At 46.4% G+C, this 23747-nt stretch overlaps 1 protein-coding gene across 2 annotated transcripts in view; it reads right to left on the bottom strand.

Moving 5' to 3' along the window:
• Positions 1-23747, bottom strand: part of LOC135386236 (uncharacterized) — a 220632-nt gene that overhangs the window by 118441 nt on the left and 78444 nt on the right. For both annotated transcript variants that reach the window (XM_064616046.1, XM_064616047.1), the window contains exons 17-22: positions 18506-18639; positions 16614-16707; positions 14557-14681; positions 9785-9908; positions 1512-1645; positions 421-514 (exon numbers count right to left, since the gene is read on the bottom strand). In XM_064616046.1, the coding sequence (XP_064472116.1) occupies positions 421-514; positions 1512-1645; positions 9785-9908; positions 14557-14681; positions 16614-16707; positions 18506-18639 (705 nt within the window). The remainder of the gene's footprint in view (positions 1-420; positions 515-1511; positions 1646-9784; positions 9909-14556; positions 14682-16613; positions 16708-18505; positions 18640-23747) is intronic.

Here is a 23747-nt window from a genome sequence, read left to right as displayed (position 1 = left end):
AGGAACAGGAACGGGCTGTGGAGTCTACGAGCTTAGACTGCAGATTCATTCCGACAGGCCTTCCTTGGTTGCATTCACCGAGTAGGTTAGCATACCCGCTAGTCAGCTTGTTCTCCCCCTTGCAAGTACTACACCGTAAGCTCAGATGTTTTGAGCATTCGTTTACCCAAGACTAGTAGAACGTTGCGCGAACCACCAGCTCACCATCATCTACTGCGTTCCCGTCCTCGCTAACCTGTTGACACATTTGTGTTTCTTGCAAAAGTGTATGGTAAAAAGTAGATATGGTAAATTCGCTGGTAAACAACACGAGAAAAGAAGGCGGGAGACGTGATCAAGCACGAGTCGGGACACATCCTGAGCAACCCATGCCTTGATCCATATTCATTCCTTTGGAAAGGCGCTTGAAAAAGCACTGACCAACAGCGCTCTTGGGATGCAGCTTGATCCTGTTGGTAGTTGTCGTTGCAGGTACGCTTTGCACTGCTTAGTACTTCTTGGGAGCAAACGTAACCTGAAAATGAAATATATGATTTCGTTTAAGTAAACGTTCGTAAAAATAACCATGTTTATATAATAAATATGGTTATATAAATATATATGGTACCATATATAATAAATATATATTGTATGGAACAACCATGTTTATAAATAACCATGGTTGTTCGTAAAAACAACCAATAAACATTTATCACCTGGTGAAGGGCCTCGTGACACAGGCAAGCAAGGGCAATAGTATAGCACAGCAACAAGGAAATCAATAAAATGTACATTTAGTGGAACAAAATGATCTGAGTAATGCATGTTTCCCAGAAAACGGGCAATGATTTCGTTGACGAATGAAGTTTAGCTTTTTTTCGTCCAGTTCTTGCACACAATGTCATACAATGGCATAAGCCGCCTGCGAGGATGACATCAGTGCTGCTCTCACAGTTCTCAATGCAATACGTATCAAATAGAAAGCACCCTGTACACGAAGCAATTCTCATGTTAAGAGAAAATAAAACCAACAACACAGAAAGCTCTACAAAATACACAACAATGCTTGCAACTAGTACGTGTGTGGAACCCTTGAGTTTCTGCGTCTACTCTCCTATGCCTTCTGGAGTTTTATGCGCTTATAAAGCCCTTATATATACCCTTTCTGCAGGGTGATCTGACTAAGCAGTTAAGCATCATCCTGTGCATGATCTTCTCGTCCCGCTTCCCTCGGAGTCTACCTGCACTGCTGGTCAGGTTGGTACTGCTGATTAGGCTTGCGTGTCGAAAGAGCAATGTCACTCAAAAATTTGGTGCTATTACTCTGGCTGCCTGCCTTACTAAACGATAGAAACATTAAAACTGGAACTACCCTTGGAATGACAGTGTAGGAGAACAGCTACATACCACCAATTAGAACACGCTCCTCCTGAGATATGGTGACCTCTACCACAGACGTCACAAAAGCTACTGTTCCCCGAAGGCATGTAGTATGCGCTATGCGCCAGTGCTCTTCGTATGGTCATACTCACAGGACGGCGTCAATGTCGTACATTCGACTCTCATTGTGTCCTCTATCCTACTAACATAGTTTCGAAGGGTTCGATCACTGCATCCTTTTGGTTTTAGTTGTTCTGGAACGCAGTTCTTGTTGTAGTACAGCATGCTGCAAAAGATACCATACAATATCTTACATCACATGAAGCATTTCTTTCCTGGATAGTACACCGCCACATACGCTTCGAATAGAATGGGTCGTTATGTACTGTGGCTCGCACAGGAGAGCGCTAGCGATAGCATTATTGCGACATCCCCCGGAAATTCCTGTGGTCGGAGTCAAAGCCTGAGCTCGGGCGACAGGTGACGCCATGGGAACCACGGGCGCAGACACGTTAAAGGGACTATGAAATTTCCCGAACCCCCATACTTTTTTTCGATGGAAACTGTTCTTCCCGCAGAGAAACTAGTATGCCACAAATTTTTCCGGACGAAATCGCTCCACTCTGCGAGGAGCGCGCGCTGGAAATGTCTCTTCCGCGTTCCTCCTCTCCCGCGCATATTTCCCTGCCGAAGGTGTAACTGTACGGACCGCACTTCGGTTCCCCGTTACGTCACCGGTGTTGCACAATGGCAAGTAATGCCGCGAGCTCGCGCTGTGGCTGCCGCCACTGCCGAAATCTGCCGATCACGCGAAAGCTGCTGTCATGGAGATTTCCACTCCCGATGAACGCATACGCAGGATCCTACGGCGCATGCTCCTGGCGGGATTCCTCGGCTCGGCAACACGTCACGATGACGTGTTGCTGAGCCGGCCGTGGTCGCGTCAAGTTGCCCGTTGTGTCTCCGCTCGGCAGCTCGCCACGGCGCGGCGCTAACTGTCCTCCCTTCGCCGCTCCGTTTAAATTCGCTCCCGAGAAATCCGCTCGCGCGACGAAAGTAAAATTTTGGTTCTAGACTCAGAAAAATGTCTTCTTTCGAACGAAACGAAGAAAAAAATCGTTTCATAGTCCCTTTAAGGCAGGGTTTTATGACACTTCTCCCCTTCTCATAGTGCGATGCCTTGAGGCAGGTGCAGGTAGTTGCAGTAGGTGCAGGGTTGAGGTAGTTGAGGCAGGTGCAGGAAACGCCAAGAGGAGGGACGCGTAAAAAAGGAGGAGGGGGCAAAAGCTTCCTTTCTAACTATTCTATCGCTTTCGTATGGGTTTATATCACCAGCGCACTTGCTTCCTAACAGTTCTATTAGCCTCTAGCTTGCTGCTGAGGACATTCTACTCATCTTGGCGACACCTGGTTTGCGGCAGCTGGCGGCATCGATGGGACATATGTTTGGGATATATGAGCAGGGATATATGAGATATATGTGCAGATATATCACATATGTACGGGATAATGAGCAGGAAAAGCATCTAGGGGTACTCAGGTAGAGTCAAAGTGCTTCGACATCGATTGATGTACTGTTGATGTTTTACTGAGACATGCTAAGCTCAACATTCGTAGACGCTTGACATGGACATATGTGCGTTCAGGGAAGTTGATTTCCTCTTAATATGTGACGAATTTGGAATACGAGCTGAGATGTCGACGAAGAAAGAAAAGGCTGGTATTCAACTGTCAGGAGCAGAAAAGGAGCATCAAGGTGCTTTGAAGTTGAACTCAGAAGTAAAATACAAGTGATCTGGTGTACACTTGTATACTGTTCCCATAGAGTCAGTATAGGAAGACTTTAGAGAACGTACATCACGCGATTCAATGGGGTTCTCCCATCCCCGAGCGTAACCGCCCAGCTGAAGCCATCTGTTGTCCATGGACCAGTGTTAGTGGACGTATTTCCACCCTCTATTTACAGCGTAGCTCATCCGTTTATTACCAGACCCCGTGCAGTCACAGAGCAGACGAGGAAACGAGCCGATGGAGCGAATGACGTCCAGCATAGAAAGCGAGGGAAGCCATGCAGGGGGTCACCTCTCACTTATGGCGCATTCCACTGGCTGAACTGGGTCGAAGTTTTGCCCCGGGAAGGGGCAAAAACTATTCCATTTGCAGAATCGTGCCAGACGTTGAATATTGCGTTGGTGGAGCAAGGGCAAAAAGTTTGCTCGAAAGAGTAGTTGGTTTTGAGCCACGAGACCAAAGTTAATCCGGGAAGGCGCGGGCTCACGTGCTATGCGCAGTGCGTGCTTCGTACCTCGAACTATTGTTTGCATTCCATTGGCAAAGCAGCCCAGCCTGGCCCACCATCTGTCACCAGACGTTGACTGTGTTGCGCATGCACAAGCGCAAGCGAACGACCCCGACATGTTTTCCATGGTTCAGTCCTATCCCGTCCCTCGACATCCACAAGCTTCCCTATCCTGGCTACGGCTAACCCACGTCCTCTGGTTCCTTGAGGATCTGGAGCACATTCTTCTTCATTGCCCCCACTACACCAACCTTCCCGAACCGCACTCTCCGAGTCTCTTCGTCAGCTGGACTCTCGCGCCCTATCGAAATAGCTTGGTCCCTGGCCCAATCATGCCCAGCAACGATCTGCGCTTAAAGCTGTTTCGCTGGACACCATCGGACTTCGATCGTTATTGTGAAGAGTCGCGTTATTTTATTCCCCACATCCCCACCAGCAATGGGGTGGGGTATCGCCTCTTGCGATAAACCTCCCCACTCTCCAAAGTCAAAATAAAGTTGTTTCTGGTTCCCCATGAGGAAGATGTCGGTAACAAGTGAGTGTGGCAGTTAAAAGCTATCTACAGGCATGAGCGATGAGATGGTCCATTATGAGAGGAGAAGAGGATGAGATAACAAGTGAGTGTGGCAGCTATCTACACGTATGAACGATGAGATGGTCCATTATAAGAGAGTGAGGAGGATGACGAGGATGACGATAACTAGTGAGTGTGGCAGCTAAAAGCTATCTACACGTATGAGCGATGAGATGGTCCATTATGAGAGAGAGAAGAGGATGAGATAACAAGTGAGTGTGGCAGTTAAAAGCCATCTACAAGTATGAGCCATGAGATGGTCCATTATGGTAGAGAGAACAGGATGACGATAACAAGTGAATGTGGCAGTTAAAAGCCATCTACAAGTATGAGCCATGAGATGGTCCATTATGGTAGAGAGAAGAGGATGACGATAACAAGTGAATGTGGCAGTTAAAAGCCATCTACAAGTATGAGCCATGAGATGGTCCATTATGGTAGAGAAAAGAGGATGACGATAACAAGTGAATGTGGCAGTTAAAAGCCATCTACAAGTATGAGCGATGAGATGGTCCATTATGAGAGAGAGAAGAGGATGAGATAACAAGTGAGTGTGGCAGTTAAAAGTCATCTACAAGTATGAGCCATGAGATGGTCCGTAATGGGAAAGAGAGGAGGAGGGCGATAACAAGTGAGTGTGGCAGTTAAACAAGTATGAGCCATGAGATGGTCCGTAATGGGAGAGAGAGGAGGATGACGATAACAAGTGAGTGTGGCAGTTAAAAGCCATCTACAAGTATGAGCCATGAGATGGTCCATTATGGTAGAGAGAAGAGGATGACGATAACAAGTGAATGTGGCAGTTAAAAGCCATCTACAAGTATGAGCCATGAGATGGTCCATTATGGTAGAGAAAAGAGGATGACGATAACAAGTGAATGTGGCAGTTAAAAGCCATCTACAAGTATGAGCGATGAGATGGTCCATTATGAGAGAGAGAAGAGGATGAGATAACAAGTGAGTGTGGCAGTTAAAAGCCATCTACAAGTATGAGCCATGAGATGGTCCGTAATGGGAAAGAGAGGAGGAGGGCGATAACAAGTGAGTGTGGCAGTTAAACAAGTATGAGCCATGAGATGGTCCGTAATGGGAGAGAGAGGAGGATGACGATAACAAGTGAGTGTGGCAGTTAAAAGCCATCTACAAGTATGAGCCATGAGATGGTCCATTATGGTAGAGAGAAGAGGATGACGATAACAAGTGAATGTGGCAGTTAAAAGCCATCTACAAGTATGAGCCATGAGATGGTCCATTATGGTAGAGAAAAGAGGATGACGATAACAAGTGAATGTGGCAGTTAAAAGCCATCTACAAGTATGAGCGATGAGATGGTCCATTATGAGAGAGAGAAGAGGATGAGATAACAAGTGAGTGTGGCAGTTAAAAGCCATCTACAAGTATGAGCCATGAGATGGTCCGTAATGGGAAAGAGAGGAGGAGGGCGATAACAAGTGAGTGTGGCAGTTAAACAAGTATGAGCCATGAGATGGTCCGTAATGGGAGAGAGAGGAGGATGACGATAACAAGTGAGTGTGGCAGTTAAAAGCCATCTACAAGTATGAGCCATGAGATGGTCCATTATGGTAGAGAGAAGAGGATGACGATAACAAGTGAATGTGGCAGTTAAAAGCCATCTACAAGTATGAGCCATGAGATGGTCCATTATGGTAGAGAAAAGAGGATGACGATAACAAGTGAATGTGGCAGTTAAAAGCCATCTACAAGTATGAGCGATGAGATGGTCCATTATGAGAGAGAGAAGAGGATGAGATAACAAGTGAGTGTGGCAGTTAAAAGCCATCTACAAGTATGAGCCATGAGATGGTCCGTAATGGGAAAGAGAGGAGGAGGGCGATAACAAGTGAGTGTGGCAGTTAAACAAGTATGAGCCATGAGATGGTCCGTAATGGGAGAGAGAGGAGGATGACGATAACAAGTGAGTGTGGCAGTTAAAAGCCATCTACAAGTATGAGCCATGAGATGGTCCATTATGGTAGAGAAAAGAGGATGACGATAACAAGTGAATGTGGCAGTTAAAAGCCATCTACAAGTATGAGCGATGAGATGGTCCATTATGAGAGAGAGAAGAGGATGAGATAACAAGTGAGTGTGGCAGTTAAAAGCCATCTACAAGTATGAGCCATGAGATGGTCCGTAATGGGAAAGAGAGGAGGAGGGCGATAACAAGTGAGTGTGGCAGTTAAACAAGTATGAGCCATGAGATGGTCCGTAATGGGAGAGAGAGGAGGATGACGATAACAAGTGAGTGTGGCAGTTAAAAGCCATCTACAAGTATGAGCCATGAGATGGTCCATTATGGTAGAGAAAAGAGGATGACGATAACAAGTGAATGTGGCAGTTAAAAGCCATCTACAAGTATGAGCGATGAGATGGTCCATTATGAGAGAGAGAAGAGGATGAGATAACAAGTGAGTGTGGCAGTTAAAAGCCATCTACAAGTATGAGCCATGAGATGGTCCGTAATGGGAAAGAGAGGAGGAGGGCGATAACAAGTGAGTGTGGCAGTTAAACAAGTATGAGCCATGAGATGGTCCGTAATGGGAGAGAGAGGAGGATGACGATAACAAGTGAGTGTGGCAGTTAAAAGCTATCAACAAGTATGAGCGATGAGAGACTTATATGATGAGATGGGTGACAAAGACTAAAAACGGAACAATGCTGAACATCTACATATGACTAAGTAACCCACACACGGTCAGAAACATGGCTGGATGGAGTGGGACGTGGTATCGATAGAGTGCGGTGAAATACTGGTGGCGTTTGTGTTCGAAGTGAGGGCACGATGCCAGTACGTGCAAGACAGTGAAGCTGTCACCGCAGTGCACGCAAGCTGGCGGATACTGACCAAAGATGAACACACATGGTAAACCGTGATCTTCATGCTGCTCTGCGACCCAACGGGAATCGAAGAACGAAACCACCCGACATTCCATGCTCTGGTCTCTCGAGTTTCGTAATAATAAAGTGACGAAGGAACGACAGTACACAAGCAAGTGAAGTAGTGGCAAAGCGCTCACTGCTTATTTTTTTAACAAATACGTATGAGATACGCACATGGTATGCCGAATTTAGATAGTAAGTGATAAATTTAGAAGAACGCCCGCCGAAGGGATGAGCAACGGATGTCAGCTCCCTTGTAGCCACGCTTTTGTTGAGGCAGTCCGATCCCCCTGACTGTTCCCAAGCTCGGGGACATGTTGCCAACATTTGGAAGCGGTCTAAGCAAAAACAAGTGGGTGAAAGTCAAAAGCTCAGTTTATGAGAAATAACGGGGCTTGGCGAAGCTTACAGACCGCAATTATGAACGACACAGACACGTAAGCCTCTTTTGCACGAGTGTGAGGTGGAAAGACAACATTACATGGAGGGTTTCCCACTCATTTTTGTCCATAGGTTACTCATTGTAATCGGAGCGCTACCCAGTTTAACCCAGTGGTCAACCGAGTGTCATGACTTTTGGCTATACCGATCCAACGGCCTACGCTTTTTTGCAGTGTCATGCGGAGTTTCGTAACAGCTTTTTGCCAGCATGATACTTCACGACTATTCCCATAGTTTATTCCATAAATCGCTTTTATGACTTTTGTACGAATTGATGGCCTTTACTGTGCTATATAACTGTCATTGATGAGCAATGCAATGGGGTCGGGTGTGTGGATTAGTTTTGCAATCTGATTTTGAATTTACAACTCTTCAGTGACGAGCGCCGAACTCTAGGCACATCACATTTATGGCTTTGGCTGCCACTGCTTCGATGTCCAATGTAGTGTTTTGCAGAAACCGATGGTCATTATTATATTCTACGACCATTTTCATAATATGTCCATGCTAAACGTCGTCACGCCCATACTGAGTGAAACCACGCACCACAACATTTCCGAACACCACCAACCACATTTCCTGTGCTTTCTTTTGTGGGGCTCGAAGAACTGCGAGATTGGTTGTTGTAAATGAAATTGACGCTTCAGAGGATTCGAGAGATCTTGACAAGGACTGCTTGTGATTACTTGAAGTAGCGGACTTTATACTAACAGCAGCGTATGCATTGCAGAGTCACAGTGAATCCAAAGATTGAAGGCTCGTAACGAGCAGACACTGATCCCACCAAATTCTGTACAGCAATCTCCACGCAAGCGCACTAAAGGCAGTTATACGCAGCACTGCGGAAGAATCAACAAACGTTGAACGTCACGAAACTAACTGCAGATCAACGAAGTGTCAGTAAGCCAAGATAAGGATCAGACTAGGGTTCGGAATCCTGGGCCATTTTTCACAATCCCGTGATTTCGTTGTTGCTAAGTACGGGGACGGTGCCGGGATTTGTTTGCAACTCCTCCTGGTATGTCGTATACCACTCTCGAAATACCTGTGCCTATATCATATACAAATACCATATACCCATACCTTATGCCGTATAGCTGGAAATCCATTCTACCACACACTGCGATACCGTGCGCGTTTCCTCTAATTGCCGCGGAACATTCTAGTGGAAGAAAACGCACATATCCGCACAAAACAGCACCGCTCCCTGACCAAAAGTTCCGCCTGGCATTCGCACAATGCAGGAATATCGACTTTGCGTTGGAATGCATGTGACTCTTCTCGTCCACTACGGAATATCTTGTGCTGTTGCGCCAGAGTATATTTCCCGCTGTTAGCAGTGCACACGAAGACATAACGTTGCTAAACGCAATGACATCGTTCCAATCTTCCACGGAAGTATTCTGGGGACTGCTGCGTCTTCCTCCTCTTCACTTTTATTCATCCACAGGGACTAGAGCGTATCCCAGTCTAGTTTTCTCAAAACTCATTGTTGTTCTAGGCACATTCAAACACACGTATTGTGTCACAGACGTATACTTATTGACGAGATTAAAAAGAAAGAAAAATACTGGAGAAAGACCCGTCCGAGGTACATCCTGACGATATCGCAAATTCGATGTTAGGATATCCATGGGACCTTCAGAGAGCCCTGTTATGCAGAAAGTACGTCCACGAGACTGTCAGATATGCCTGCTGTTTGCACATCCCAGAACCGTCGCATAGTCATCTATTTTGGATATTTGGATGGATGGATGGATTTGGACACCTATATTTTAAATATCTTAAAATTAATGCTATTTTCGTACTATATCAATTTCAAATTGCTAGTCATTGATTGCTATAGGAAACGAATGCTGCACACACAAATTACACAAAAAGTACTTTTGGCAGCACCCCCAACTTGGGGAGGGGTGCCCCTGAAGCCTTTCTGCCATACTCCAAAAACAATGCACAGCTTGGAGTATACTGCCATGGGCTTATGAGGAACCACACTCGGTCAACAGGTGCATGAAGATAAAAAAAAAACAGTTCATCTGTCCTGCAAGGGGTGCACAAGAGAAACATTAGGGGATAGCAAAGAGGGGGGGGGGGGTTGGCCCACAGAAGCCATTGCACGAAAATTCTTCTTCTTCTTCTTCTTCTTCTTTTTTTTTTTTTTGTCATCAAGCTGCTTTCAATCCGCCAGGCTGACACGAAGAAGAGCTTACCAGCACTGTCGTTTGTCACTGGCGGACATCAGGCCTCGAGAAGTGAGGCCGTGTTGTTCCTTTTCATATTTCCCCCGGCACACACCTTCGGCATTGGATATTTGTTCTGGATTGCACGACACGCCTGGAAACGAACAAGGTTGTAAACGTGAGTGCTCAGAATGCAACGCAGAGTCCCCTTTTGATAACAGGTCTAGGAAATATCCCATGTTCCCAGCTTGGCTTGTTCCGTAGGTATATTGGCGATAAAAGCTGGTAGAGGACAAAAGCGTATATATCTTGCTACTCTTGGTATTTGCATACCCGCCTTACCCGCAGCACCATCGAGCGCAGTAACCGTGTATTCACACGAGCGCCTTCTCTGACTGCGCAACGACTGAAGGAGAAAAAGGAGGTATCAGCGTAATCACCACAATCATCCAACCATTCGGTCGCGGGCGGGGCTTGTCGTACAGCAGCATCTAGGAAGCGCGCACGTTCTTATCTTATTTTTGGCGAGATATGAAAGAGCCTTGTGCAACATCACTGCGCTCGGCAGCTGCGTCCGTCAGAAAGAACCACGCGGATAGCTTGTTCGGGCACAGAATCTGACGACTGACGCGCAGAGCCTTCCGTGAAGACGAAAAAGAAAAAAGAAAAACAAAAGCCACCTTCTGTTGCCAATGTGACAAGCTCTTTTGTGGTACAGCAACACTCGATTTTGTGGAAACTTGCCGATGAGCAATACCGAAATGTACCATGGAAACATGCCATGTGAGAACAGATCGTTTTTGAAATGAAAAAGAGACACCTGCAGAGCAACGGTATGTGCGTACACCAAAGCACTTTTTGGGTCCCCATATTCACGGCGTAATCGTTGTATCAGTTTAGAACGCGTTAATTATTAATAACGAGTTGGCTGCATGCTCGCATTCCAAACCAAAAGGTATCGGCTCAGGATGCTGGTAGTTTCGTTTAAAAACGAGAAAATGTGTGAGCAGTATGTCGCACGCCAGGTAAGCCAAAGGGGCTCAAAATTTAATCCACGAGCCGGCCACTGCGGAGGTCGCGCATATTCATACTTGTCTTGCATCATAAATTAACCGTGTAATGCTATAATATTTTAGGGCTGTAATTACACAAGCTTACAGGTAGCACCCTGTGTTCACCACCACGTCTTGCAGTGCGCCCGCGGGAGACCAGTGTGTGCATACATTGTGTCCTTACAAGCATCAACGAGGACGAACAGTTGTAATAAACGGAGCCAGTTTTCCTCGGTTTCACTATTTTTGCGTGTTTGTCATCCCTCGCGGCCACAAAGTTCGGGAACTGCCACAGCGCTTCAAAGTAACGTGTTTTAAATCTGGATAAAGCTAAACATATTGACGAACTGACGTTATAGCGTCTTGCTTTGTCATAGCATTATTTCGTAATTATTCACTGGGGAAGCTTCTTATACAACGCGATATGCAAAAAGTGCGAATTCGTAAATTTCGTTTTGTCCCATAATTTTATATGTATGGATGGGACGGTAACGTACCCCCCCGCCCCCAACCCAACCCCCCAAAGAAAAAGAAAGGAAAAGATCAGGAAAGATCATAAGGGTTGTTTGAGTGGGAGAGGATCATTTCCAAGAGAGGTTCTTCTCCCGTTCTAATTGCACTACCAGCGGTGCGGGTTCATGGTGGTGAACTGTACCTCGCTATGCCACCGGTTTCTGCGATGAACGTCTTACCGCAATGAGTAGTGTACGAATGCAGTAGACACAAAAACATGGCCTGTCCAACGCCTAAAGCAATGGGGCCAATGGAACGCAGGAATTGGAAGCTCCTAGAGGAGGGGATCGTACCTGATCCATTCCATTTCTGCACTCTAAAAGCTGAACTTCAGGGCATAGCAGGCTACGCTTCAACCATGGCCACGAGCGATAGGGTCATCGCTTCTAATTCGAAGAGAGAGGAGGGCAAACGTTTTTTTGTGTCACTTATCATATAAGCGAATTGACACAAGGGAGGGCGGGTTATGGCAGGATCGGCTCGCCGTTGTTTTCCACACAGAAGTGGGCGTCGTCACGACTTTAGCCAAAAGAAGAAAAGAAGCAAGCCGGACGGGGGATAGAGGTGCGTAGAGGGTGCATGAGTTCGTCGGGGGGAGCAAAGTGTTAGATGGGTCTTGGAGCAAGACCTGCCTTCTGCAGAAAGAGGACAAGGTTTCTTGCTTTAGCAGAACGTGCGGCAGAAATACCACACACACAAACCATTGAGACAAAAAGGTGTACGCTCCACTGTGTCTTCCAATCAGAAGTGAGCCAGGGCTATTATTCGCGGCAATGGTTGGCGCAGAGTGTGCTATGCGATGAAGCTGTTTTTAATGTGTTCTAAAGGTGCGACCTTTACGCCACAGCCGTCTCTGCTTTAGATCACACTCATCATCGTCACACTGCTGCGGCGTCACGGTAGAAAACGAAGACACACAGCCTTCATAGCACTCTCTCCTACACTCTTTCCCGGTCAGTCTTATTTACGAACGCTTTATGCATTTAGAGGCATGTTTAAGCGCACATAATTCGAAGGAACCTGTTGCAGATGGGTTACGGAAAAACGATCACTGGCTAGAATGTCCCGCATATTCATCTCTATACTCTCCTTATGCGCTTTGCTATGCGGAGCAGAATGTATTCAAAAGCGGGCGCATCCATTCTCAAAACCTTGCGGTAGGCACATAGGTCCTCGTCTCGTAGCTCCCGTAGAAGGCTATTTTGCATACCGTGCTCTTTCCTCAACACCCATTCTTTCGTCCATATCTTCCTTAACCACTTCTTTTCATGGCAGCATTCACTATCGTCGATAAGAACAGCAAAAGCCACCAATTTTCGCTTTCTGTCGTCCATTGCGTACCAAGCGCCGTGCACGTAAAATTAATGCTGCAACCTTCAACCGCAGCGCGAACGTTATCCCCTGAATCTGAGCTGACAGCACATTGGAGCACTATCTGTGTAGGCATTCCAGAGGGGCGTAGCCTCAGCGCCTTATCATTTACCCTCTCGCTCCTTCAGTCACTGCGCCGTCAGAAAACACGGTCGTGTGAATACACGGTAACGAGATAAGTAATACCCCTGTCACAAAGGCATTTCGATCCTTCTCGAATCCGATCTGCATCGAACATCCCGATCACGCTCGAGTTTTGACGCTGCTACACGGCCACTTTCAATGCGCATTGAATGGTTGACCTGTGCAAATGAATAAACGGAACTCATTAATTTCGCTTTTCCTATATAACAGCGATATTAGTGGTAATTTATCGTATACCGATGTAAGCATCATTTGTGGCTTCGCGCGCATATCCGTCTTAAGTTATGACAGTTCACCGGGGTCGAGGATGCAAATGGCGGCCGTCGAGCCGTCTTGAAATTCTCAATCCTGTTATGGGAACTGTCTTGAGCCAAGCAGGATCAAAGTTCGATCCTGCTTCGAAGCGGCCGTGTAGCACCATCCGATCTGCATTGGGTTCAAGCAGGTTCGGTCGAGCAGGATCGAAAATGCCCGTGTGACAGGGGTATAAAATAAGCGCCCTGGATGTGTTGAGAGAAACAAAAGTGGATGATTCCGGTTCTTTTGTTTGTTGAGGGCCTCGCGAAACGGTGTGCCGGATAGAAGCCAGGTGCCTACCTACGTTGCGAGATACGCAACTATGTCGGCTGCGTTCCAGAACTTAACCGGGTCGACCCGAGAATAGGGGGTAGCTGCTCTCCGCGTTCCAAAACCTACTCGATGGCGTCGCGACCCCCCGTTCCAAAAGCGGGTAGCCTACTCGAGAGTAGCTACTCGAGATCGACTCGCTCTACTCCCAATCACACGGGAGTAGGTAAGGGTAGTGACGTCAGAGCTGTCGTCTGCATATTGAAATCTACGGTCGTCTGCTTTTGCTGCTGCTCGTCTCGGCAGCATCGTAGAGGAAAGTCCAGGAACGTTCCGGTGCGGATTTTGCAACCTGCTGTTTTCTTCGAAGCAACGTCAACGGAACCATACATACAACACACATCAGATCGTTGCATGTGAAGGTCGAAACCTGTTTCTGTGCGTTTCAGAGCTAGCTGCGGACGCATAATAAATTCCGCTAGAGGGCATATTCGCCATTTTCTATATCACACAGCGTTCGACCTTCGCTCTTGACCTGCTGATCTCGACGAATACTAGAGCAAAAGTGAAACACTCGAATTCAAGGTTGGTGCATAATGTAAAACCCAAGACAAGGCAAAAACCTAAGACAAGGCAACACGATGGGACATACACAAGACGAAGTCGCTTGCTACCTTCTTAGCTATTTTCAAGGCTGGGTTTTGTATAAACACTACTCGATAGAAGCCATTCGTTCGTGTTCTTTTATTGACGAACTTCTAAATATCAAAAATACAGAGAGAAAATCCGGGAGGTCAATGCCTGCATTACCGGACGCGAAACCGGCCAGAGGGAACACTGAACGAAATTAGGACTCAATCGAGCAGAAGACGTTCATTTTTGTCAGCTTGAAACTACGACCTTCTCAGGTCGTATCTATGCCGCACAGTTTTAGTGTGAATAACAAATTTGAAACAGAGGGGATATGAACGCGATAAAAATCACGACGTTTGAATGCAGAAGAAGATTATTACTGGAATGACAATGGAGGGGGTGTAGATGCAGAAGCACTTGTGAAATATGGCGACATTGTCGCCGGAGCTACAAACACGACTCTTGAAACAAGTTATTTATTATGTGTTATTCCCTGGCATCCTGTTTCTTACTGGTACTCACAGGTGGGCTTCGACGTTCCACAGTCAGCGTTGACGTCACTGATGAAGCGCTCCAGAAGAAACGTCTGATCGCATCCACGCCTGTTGAGTATCTCGGGAACACAAGTCTTGCTGTATTCCATCACACTAGAAGAGGTAAGACGATTACAAGAACCTCCCAAATTACACGGACATTCTGACATCATGTAGAAACATTCTTCCATTGTGCCACGCAGCATAAGCAGCACAGTGAACTGCGCAGGAGAGATGGACATTTTTTTTTTCCCGCGTTGGAAGCGGCAAGCTACGTTAAAAGTAAATCGAGGCAATTCGGAAACTGTTCGTGTCAGGAATACAAAGTCGCCTACTTCGCTGGTTCGTGTCGAGCGAGTCCACCCTCCCCTGCTGTCGTGTTGACGCGACCCGACACATCATCGTTTACATTCAACGGATGGAACTCGACAACCCTGCATGCAGGTCCCCCAAACTCACCTCGGAAAAGCGTGCAACGAAGAAGGCCGCCACTAGATACCCCACTGTTGCCGTTCCGGATCACTTCAGAGCGCTAAGTTTAGCGGCAAAATGTTTTTGTTGTTTCTGCGAATGAATCTAGTCTTTATATGTCCAAATAATACGCGTATAACAACTTTCTCTGTCGTGTTTCACTTTTTGGTCCCGTTTTTAAACGTGTTGAGCGATCGGAAGGATCTAGTGCACGGCTGCGTGCATCACATAGCGTACCTGTCGTACCAGGCGCCGCAGGCGCTGCAGTCGTCTATTTCTCCTTCGGTGACTTGGCCTGGCTTGGATTGTGCTTCAGCTGGATCTTTAGCGCGCTACAATCCACGCAAGCCAACGTCTGGTAACAATGGGGTATCTAAGGGCGGCCTCCGGCATTGCACGCATCGGGATAGGAACAAATACATGGGAAAATGGCGACCTTGGGGGACCTGCCTGCATGCACGCTCCAGTCAAGTCACATAAGTACGGTGTTGCACGCGAAAGGGTGAGAGCTGCCACTAATCTGCTTGCCGCCGAGTGCACAAGGAGCTGCAAAGTGAAACACCAATGAGGAGGAAGAACAGTCTTCCTGCAGAACCACTCGGCCGGGAGTGCAATCGCCAAGTTCGTTAGCACACCCGCTAGTCAGCCACTACGTCCCATTGCCAGGTTGACACGGAAAGTTCTGGTTTCCTCAGCGATCATTCATCGAAGAACAGCATGCGTTGCGCAGACCAGAAGCTCATCCTCTTCTTCTAAAATGTCGTTCCCACAAATTTCTTTAAATATTTGTGTTTCTTTGAGAGTGTGCCAGCACACGCGCATATGTGGTAAATCCGCTGGTAATATCGCGAGAAAATAAGGCGTGAGATGTGACGGCGTGCAAGTCCTCTTTTCTTCTTGAGAAGGTAGAGAGTTCAGTGCATCGTATGCTTCCATCTTTGCGCACCTAAGGGCAGCATAGGTGGTTCTGTGCAAGGAGACATCCTCCGTCAACTGTCTAACTGTTTACCTAACTGTCATCGCACATCTGGCATATTCAGAAGTACTGGCGACGAAAATACGAATATGGGAAAGTGGGCAAAGGAGCTTGGAAGAATCGTCGTCTGCTGTACCCTGACCCCAATTTTCGTTTACTGGAGCAGTACGGATCGCAAAGGCCTCTTCGAGTGAACTTTTGTCTACTGACATGTGACGGCCACAAACATCAAAGTACCAGCAAGCGCTGCATTGATAGCGCCAGCACACTTGCGGAATCGCTACACAACACATTGTCATACCATCGCACCGCAACGGACACCCTGGTTACCGCATCTCCCACCTGTACAGGCCTTGGTATGCCTGGATAGCGCTCGGCCACACAGCTCGAGTGACAACCATGATTTTGTTCTCTATAGCAGTCTTCTCAGTCGCCCATCCATTCAAACAAAATGTGGGAGCCGTCTAGTACAGCTCATGTGAAATAGCTGAGGCAGATTTTCCCCGGCAGTGAGTGGCATAGAAGTGAGGACAGCCGTAGTCCACATTCATTATCAAGTGAGTTGTGGCAGTTCCAAACGCACATGGAATAGTGCTTACCAACAATGCAGTTGGGATGCAGTTTCATCCTGTTGATAATTGTTTTGGCAGGTACTCTTTGCATTCTCTAGTAATCCTTGTGGGCAAACGGCACCTGAAAGCACAAATGTACGATTTCGTTTCTTCCTTGATTTTGGCGTGGCAAAATCTCTGTGGGAAGATACAACAACGGAAGGACACCAATGCGCAGCCTTGAAAAGCAGCCTAATTAGAAATAACGAGTTAATTAGTTGGTTATTAATTGTGTGGCTCCAAGGGTCATGTAACACAAGCAGATACAGGCAATCGTACAGCAAACCAACAACGAAATCAATATTACGGGAATACAGCAGCACAAAAATGGCATAGTTTAGGCATAACAATTCATTAAAAAGGACCAATATGCACGAATATGCACGATCAATATTGATGTCATCAGCAGATGCTTAGTTGTAACGTGCCATTCTATCAAGTGCATTTGGGTGACAATTGCTGTCCAGACAATGTTTATATTATAGATTCTGCACTTAAACGATTTCACTGAGCCAGCGAGAGAAATAGGGAAAAAATATTGTCAAGAGTCTAACGCATACAAAACCGCTCTTATCGCGTGGCAATCTTTATTTTGCAATTGGAATTTAGAACTCAACACACTTCTCATTGAAAGTACAAAGAGGTTAGGATACAAGCACCACTCCATCGTGTTCCGAGGTGAAATGATGTAGCATGCCACTAGGAATTGTCTTATACATGCCGAAAACGACCTCAAGTCGCCGACAGATTTGACAATGTTGCCGGTACCGACACGGGTTTTCGTTAAATATACCTTCGGAGACAGGAGGAGTGGTACCACCAGTAATTCACTTACTGTAAGTAATTACATTTTATGTGACTAATTACTGTAACCAACAAGTTCTTGAAACGTGTATCCACAACAGCTGTAATCTAAATTACTTTTTGAGTGCCTTGTACTTTCGGAAACCTCACCTGTTTAATCGAATTTTCGTGTGAGTGGTAGATCCTTGAGTGAAACGTCACAGAGTGATTGCAGTACAAAATACCCTAGTGCTAAGAACAAATCTATCAGCATATCAGCTTGACTGCCAATCATGTTGTGAGTTGTTTCAGAAGATTTCAGCAAGTACTATGTATGACATACTGTGTGACAAATTTATACATGTGGTCACATTGAAACTGCAACATCTGAGAAGTACTTTAAATACACTTTTACGACTACGTGTAACTAGCAGAGGTGCGTTTCTGTCTAAGTGACGTTTCCTGTAACTTTGTTATTTTAGAGCCACGTAACTAATTATACATTGTGAGTAGCTTATACAGCCTTAGCCAGCACTAAGGATAGCTGCAAGGGAATGGCACCGACGAAAAATCTGTTTTTCTGCCACACGGGGAGACATTGGCAGCCTGTGATGCAGCGTGCAAGGTGTGTCCTGGCTTCTTCGGAGCAAAAGCTGTGAAATGAACACAGCAGCTGAAGTGCCAATTTAGACACTTGTCGACTTCCATTTTCAAAAAAGGTCATAGGTCAAAGGTCGTAGAAGCCACAGATATTACTCGTGTGATCGCAATACAGGTTTGTTGGGCTGCATACAGGGTGTCACATGGCCTCCCCGGGCTAAATAATTCGCAAACAGGTGCACCAATCAAATAACTTTGTTTTTACGATCTGCTCGGAACCATCTACAGGCCGTGCCCTGTGTGAATGAGTGGGAGGCGCTTATGATTTAAATAAAAATTCAAATGTGTTAATTTAAAATATAGAAATCAATGAACAACAATGAAAACAAGCAGAAGCCATAACAGGCTGGCGACCTTTACCGCCAACGTCAGAAACTGTTTCCAGAAGATGTGTAGGATACATTACGCTCCAGCATTCTTCCCGCAGTTATACTTACAGTTCAAGTTCGATCCTGCACACTGGCTCCTCATTTCATTCTCTATTTTTGTAACATAATCTCTAACTTGTTGTTCATCACATCCCTCTTGTCTTAATTGATCTGGAGCACAATTCTTCTTGTAGTCCAAAATGCTGCAAAAGATAGCATACAAATAAATGTTAAAGGACAGGTACCTTGTAGTTGCTAATAAGGTGTCACATGGCTTAGATTAGTTGGGGTCGATCTGTACAGTGGCCTGCACAGGAGAATTGGAAGTCTTTTCGTTTGTATTCGGTGCGGCAAAATATATTGAAGATAAGTACAGATAGTTCAGGAAAAAAGGCAAATACTGGCAACACAATGATTCGAACATAGAGTCCGGTTAGAGATGCTATATCTACACCGAGATGGCGTGGCTTCTCATTTATTGTGGCTCCAGTACAGGGCTGTACATTCGTGATTTCCATTTTCTCACGTGTTTTTCACTCACAGAACAATTAACTCACTCAATCGGATGCACCGACCCACACCAACCCACTCACTCACTGACTCAAAGAACTTTTTATAGCAAGGGGAAGCATAGGACAGCTGTCTGCATGGGCGTACAGATAGTGCATACGCAGCGCATGAAGCTGAATGGACCTTCAGTTCGGCAGGCAGTGTCTGCACAAAAGTTCATTCCGAACTGGGGGGTAAGGCAATAACAATGATGTTCAGTGCTGTTTCAGAAACGATTTAGCAAAAACCGAAGATGATAGCACGGTCTAGTTTTTTTACCGGGTTGTTCTATGACAAGCAAAGTCCGCTACAGGGCCGTATTTTTCTATAGCGTATAGATAATTTACTATGCCTTGGTGAAGCAGACGAGAAACTGCATTTGTTGCGCTGGTCGTGTTTGGCTGTTCTGCGCACCAATAGAGGTTGCTGTCACTATGAAAACACCTGAGGGTTGCGCCACAAATGAATAATCTGCCGAACCTTCTTGTTGAGAACACCACCTCTGTGCTGATTGAACTTTGTGAACAGTATGAGCAAGCACGGGTTTCCAAACAAAAATGGTCCTGAAAAATTTGGTCTCTGACAAAATGGCCTCTGGCGTTGTGGGAGGAAATAATGCTTCAGGGGAGCTCTGTGTGCTCAAATATACAGGAGCACCGTTGTGAACAGCTGATGAAACGGATCATAGCCGATCATTCGCCCTTATGTTGAAATTGGGAGACAGCTTTATTTTTTTTAAAGATTTACCTTGTTGCTAATGAACAATGAAAGCTGCACGTCATGGAATGAAGAACATAAAAGTGGTTACATTCGCTGTACTGTTTGTATTGTGCGGATTGTGTATATTATCACTCCTATTTCGCGGTGTGCAGAAAACTCTGCAATATTAGGAAGCAATTCATCGAAAACAAATAAACCTTGACCATGACATGGGATTATTCACCACGGATGATTCACAATGGTCCTTCTACATTGCACGTAGCCGCGTCCTTCCCATAAGAGAAAGTACTACAGGGCGTGAGCAAAATGGCACGTCACCTGCTGTATTCGTACCAATGAATGAAATGTACTGCTTATGCTACCATCCTGAGGTTCTGACCAACTTCACGCTCGCTGCCACGTGTGTAGTCTGATGTCATCGAGCTCAGGTGTCCTTTCCAACTCAACCTCGGGAGATCGAATGATAACTTCCTGTCAGTTGTGATGTGCTTTGTTGGCGATGTTCAGCTACACGCCTGTTTATTTGGTCGCGTAGGCGATTGCTGGACCTAATTTTTCGAGACCATCGTCTCCTGGAGGCCCGCGAGTACGTCATAATGATACGCCAGTGGAAAGAGAGAGTACAGAGTAGCAAAAAATTGTACCCTGTCATCACATATTGGTGCAATAAAAATATTGCTTCATCATGGACGCTTTGTGCGTGTAACGTAAAGTTATTTCGTACAAAGTCGAACTCGAACTAGGCTCTATTTCTCATGCACATTTCACCGGCGGTTGAGCTACGAAAAAAAAAAGAAGAGTTTTCTTCAAATCCCTTAGCAGGTGTTCTCGTCAAAGTAGGCAACCCACTTACTTTCTTTGCAAGGAGTTTATTGGTCACCGTATAAAGAAGGTGTGAACAATGGGAGTGCCATTGGGAGTGGTTTTCATGCCCGTTATCCAATAGTCGAGCATTTGATCGTCCAGCCTTGCTGCTGTGGCGGTGTTTTCACGACACGATCATCACGTATCTCCCATACCGCCCTTAGATACTAACGCCCGAAACGGAAGACCACAACTTGAAAGAGAAGCTTGGAGGAATGTGGAGAGAAGTGGTCATGACTTGTTCACTTGCTTGATTGTAATATTGCCACGTATCATCCCTGAAGAGACTACACGGAACAGTAACAACGGACGGCGAGGCGTCGAGCGACGGGCTGAGATCCACGACACGCCACACTGATTGGCAAGCGATCCTTCCCGAAGCATCTGCTCCTTCGCTCGCATCAATCTCAAGGACGGGCCGGCGGCCTTGAAGAAGCTTCGGTATTTCCTTCTTTCCACCGACGCGTGTTTTCTACAATGTTCCGTTGCCCGTACCGACGACTGGGTCTACCCGGATTTTCACCTGCCGCTTGCCGCCCTCAGCGCAGTAGTTGCCCCGCCGCAATTGAAGACTCTCTACGGCAGCAGAATGCATTTGCTGACTCACGACGCGACCACTCCCCGAGCTCGACGAACTCGATGAACAGCAACACAGACCACCACGACGCTCGAAACCTTACCAGCGACCTGCAAATACTCATCGACGACCACAAGACAACTGCATTAATCGATAACAGCGCCGACGACAATGTCATGCTCTGTTCGCTACGAGGCTTCGCAGGGTGCAAACGAAATGCGATAACCGACACAGGTTCTGTCATCGGGACGATGCCACGTCTACGGAGGGGGCAATGCCACGTATCATCTTTGAAGCGACCACACGGAACAGTAACAAGGGACGGCGAGGCGGCGAGCGACGTGTTGATATCCACGACACGTCCCTAGCTAGCTAGTCCCTGGCCAGTCGCCGCAGCCGATTTCGCAGCCTGCTATATCGCCAACGGCGCATCGCAGGGCACCACGTTTCTTTCTGTGTATAGTACAGTTGGTGTGTAATTACTGGGCGACTTGGTTTTGTTTTAGCAACGGTAGTTATTTTTTCATAAAATGTTAAAGTCGCGAAATACAGCGAAAGTGGCCCCGATTTGAGTGCTTCTCCTCCGCGATTGGTTCGTCGCACAAACGTGAGAGACCCACTGATGTATTCGCCGTTCAAAGCCCTTTACAATGGTTCCAATTTCGTTTCTTTTCCGTGCACAGAAATGGGATTTTTCGTCAATTTCCCGAAAGATCTATCGCGAAATTCGCGCACTTTGGTCCCTCCTAGCGCGACTGCGCCACTAAAATTAAGCCTCCATTTTTTTATACATTGTGGGACGATCTTATGCCGATATCTGTAATAAATATTAGAATTCGCCCTTGACCGCAGCCGACGCAGCGATTTTTCGACTCACCACTGGTGCGCGCGCTCGCGCTCTCCCATCGTCTGCTACTTCGCGCGTGGCTTCTTAAACTTGTGTTGTACGTTTAAATTGAACAGGACAAGTAACAACATTTATGAAGAAGAATACACTGCATGGGTTTATTTACATGTATTTACACGGGTGACACATCCTTGAGCACTCGCCTTAGAGTGACCACTTTCGGTAGTGGTAAAACCACCGCGGTAGTGGTAAAACATTGGATTCGAGATGTCCCTTTAGCTTCTTGGGAGGTATATGGCAGGACATCCGGCTTACGAGCCGCCTACCTTCAGCATGATAATCTTCTTAACCTACCAAGACGACGGGCGCTGCTGCAGTCACCAACCTTTGCTAGTGTACAGCACTTTTTTCGGGAGAACTTATCATACCACCAATGCTGTTTTATGTATTTGTACGTAAAAAAAGCGCACAAGAAACCTTTCTGTTGCAAAGCATCACCCGACTTAAGAGCGGCGGGCTATGGCCTTGGCGAAGTAGCAAGGGAGGGCGCGAGCGCGCGCACCAGTGGTGAGTTGAAAAATCGCTGCGTCGGCTGCGGTCAAGGGCGAATTCTAATATTTATTACAGATATCGGGCTAAGATCGTCCCACAAAATATAAAAAATGAAGGCATACTTTTAGTGGCGCAGTCGCGCTAGGAGGGACCAAAGTGCGCGAATTTCGCGATAGGTCTTTCGGAAAATTGATGGAAAATCACATTTCTGTGCATGTAAGAGAAACGAAATTAATACCATTGTAAAGGGATTTGAACGGCGAATACATCAGTGGGTCTCTCACTTTTCTGCAACGAACCAGTCGCGCAGGAGAAGCGCTCGAATCGGAGCCATTTTCGCTGTATGTCTCGACTTTAACATTTTTTGAAAAAAATAACTACCGTTCCTAAAACAAAACCAAGTCGCCAAGCAATTACCCACCAACTGTGCTATACACAGAAAAAAGTGTGGTACCCTGCGATGCGCCGTTGGCGCCATAGCAGCCTGCAAAATCGCCTATGGCGACTAGTGACAAAACGACCCTGATATTTCCACCGCCTCTATCTTGCGAACGGTTTTGCCCCCCAAAGTGAAACAGGGTCAGTTCTTAGTCATTTTCGAGGGTCTACCGAATATATTTTTTTCAGTCGAATCCAGGGTGCAAAGGTTCCTTGGTTGTTCGAAATTCGGTGGATTGGCAAGCGATCCTTCCAGAAGCATCTGCTCCTTCGCTCACATCAATCTCAAGTACGGGCCGGCGCCCTTGGAGAAGCTTCGGTATTTCCTCCTTTCCACCGACGCATGTTTTCTACAATGTTCACCGCTGTGTATAAAAGCTTGTGAGCTCCCAGTCGGAGCATCCTTTAGCTTGGTTTTGTTTGAGAGCTCCCGCTCTTGTGTGTGTTAGGCAGCTAGGCAGCTGAATAAAGTGTTCGCAGATTATTCGCCGTCTCGCTCGTCTGTTTTCATCCGTGACAATATCTAAAAATAGGAAAATAATCTTGTGTAGCGATCGTGTTGTGAGCGAGAGCGAACCAGTGAACAGTGGGGGGCGCTCTTGGGTGCGCAAGATTTTGAACAGGCGGAGTGGCGTGAAAAGATTGCTATCCCCCGTGCAGTTTCTTATGCCATTGATGTCATTTCTTGATTACGCGCAACGCCTTTGCGTCACCATTTGTTATTAAGTGAAAGTGATTTTATTGTCTACGCCCTGCATTCGTAT

This window comes from Ornithodoros turicata, chromosome 2 (genome assembly GCF_037126465.1).
Source record: "Ornithodoros turicata isolate Travis chromosome 2, ASM3712646v1, whole genome shotgun sequence".
NCBI lineage: Eukaryota > Metazoa > Arthropoda > Arachnida > Ixodida > Argasidae > Ornithodoros > Ornithodoros turicata.
This window is presented reverse-complemented; position numbering and strand designations above follow the sequence as displayed.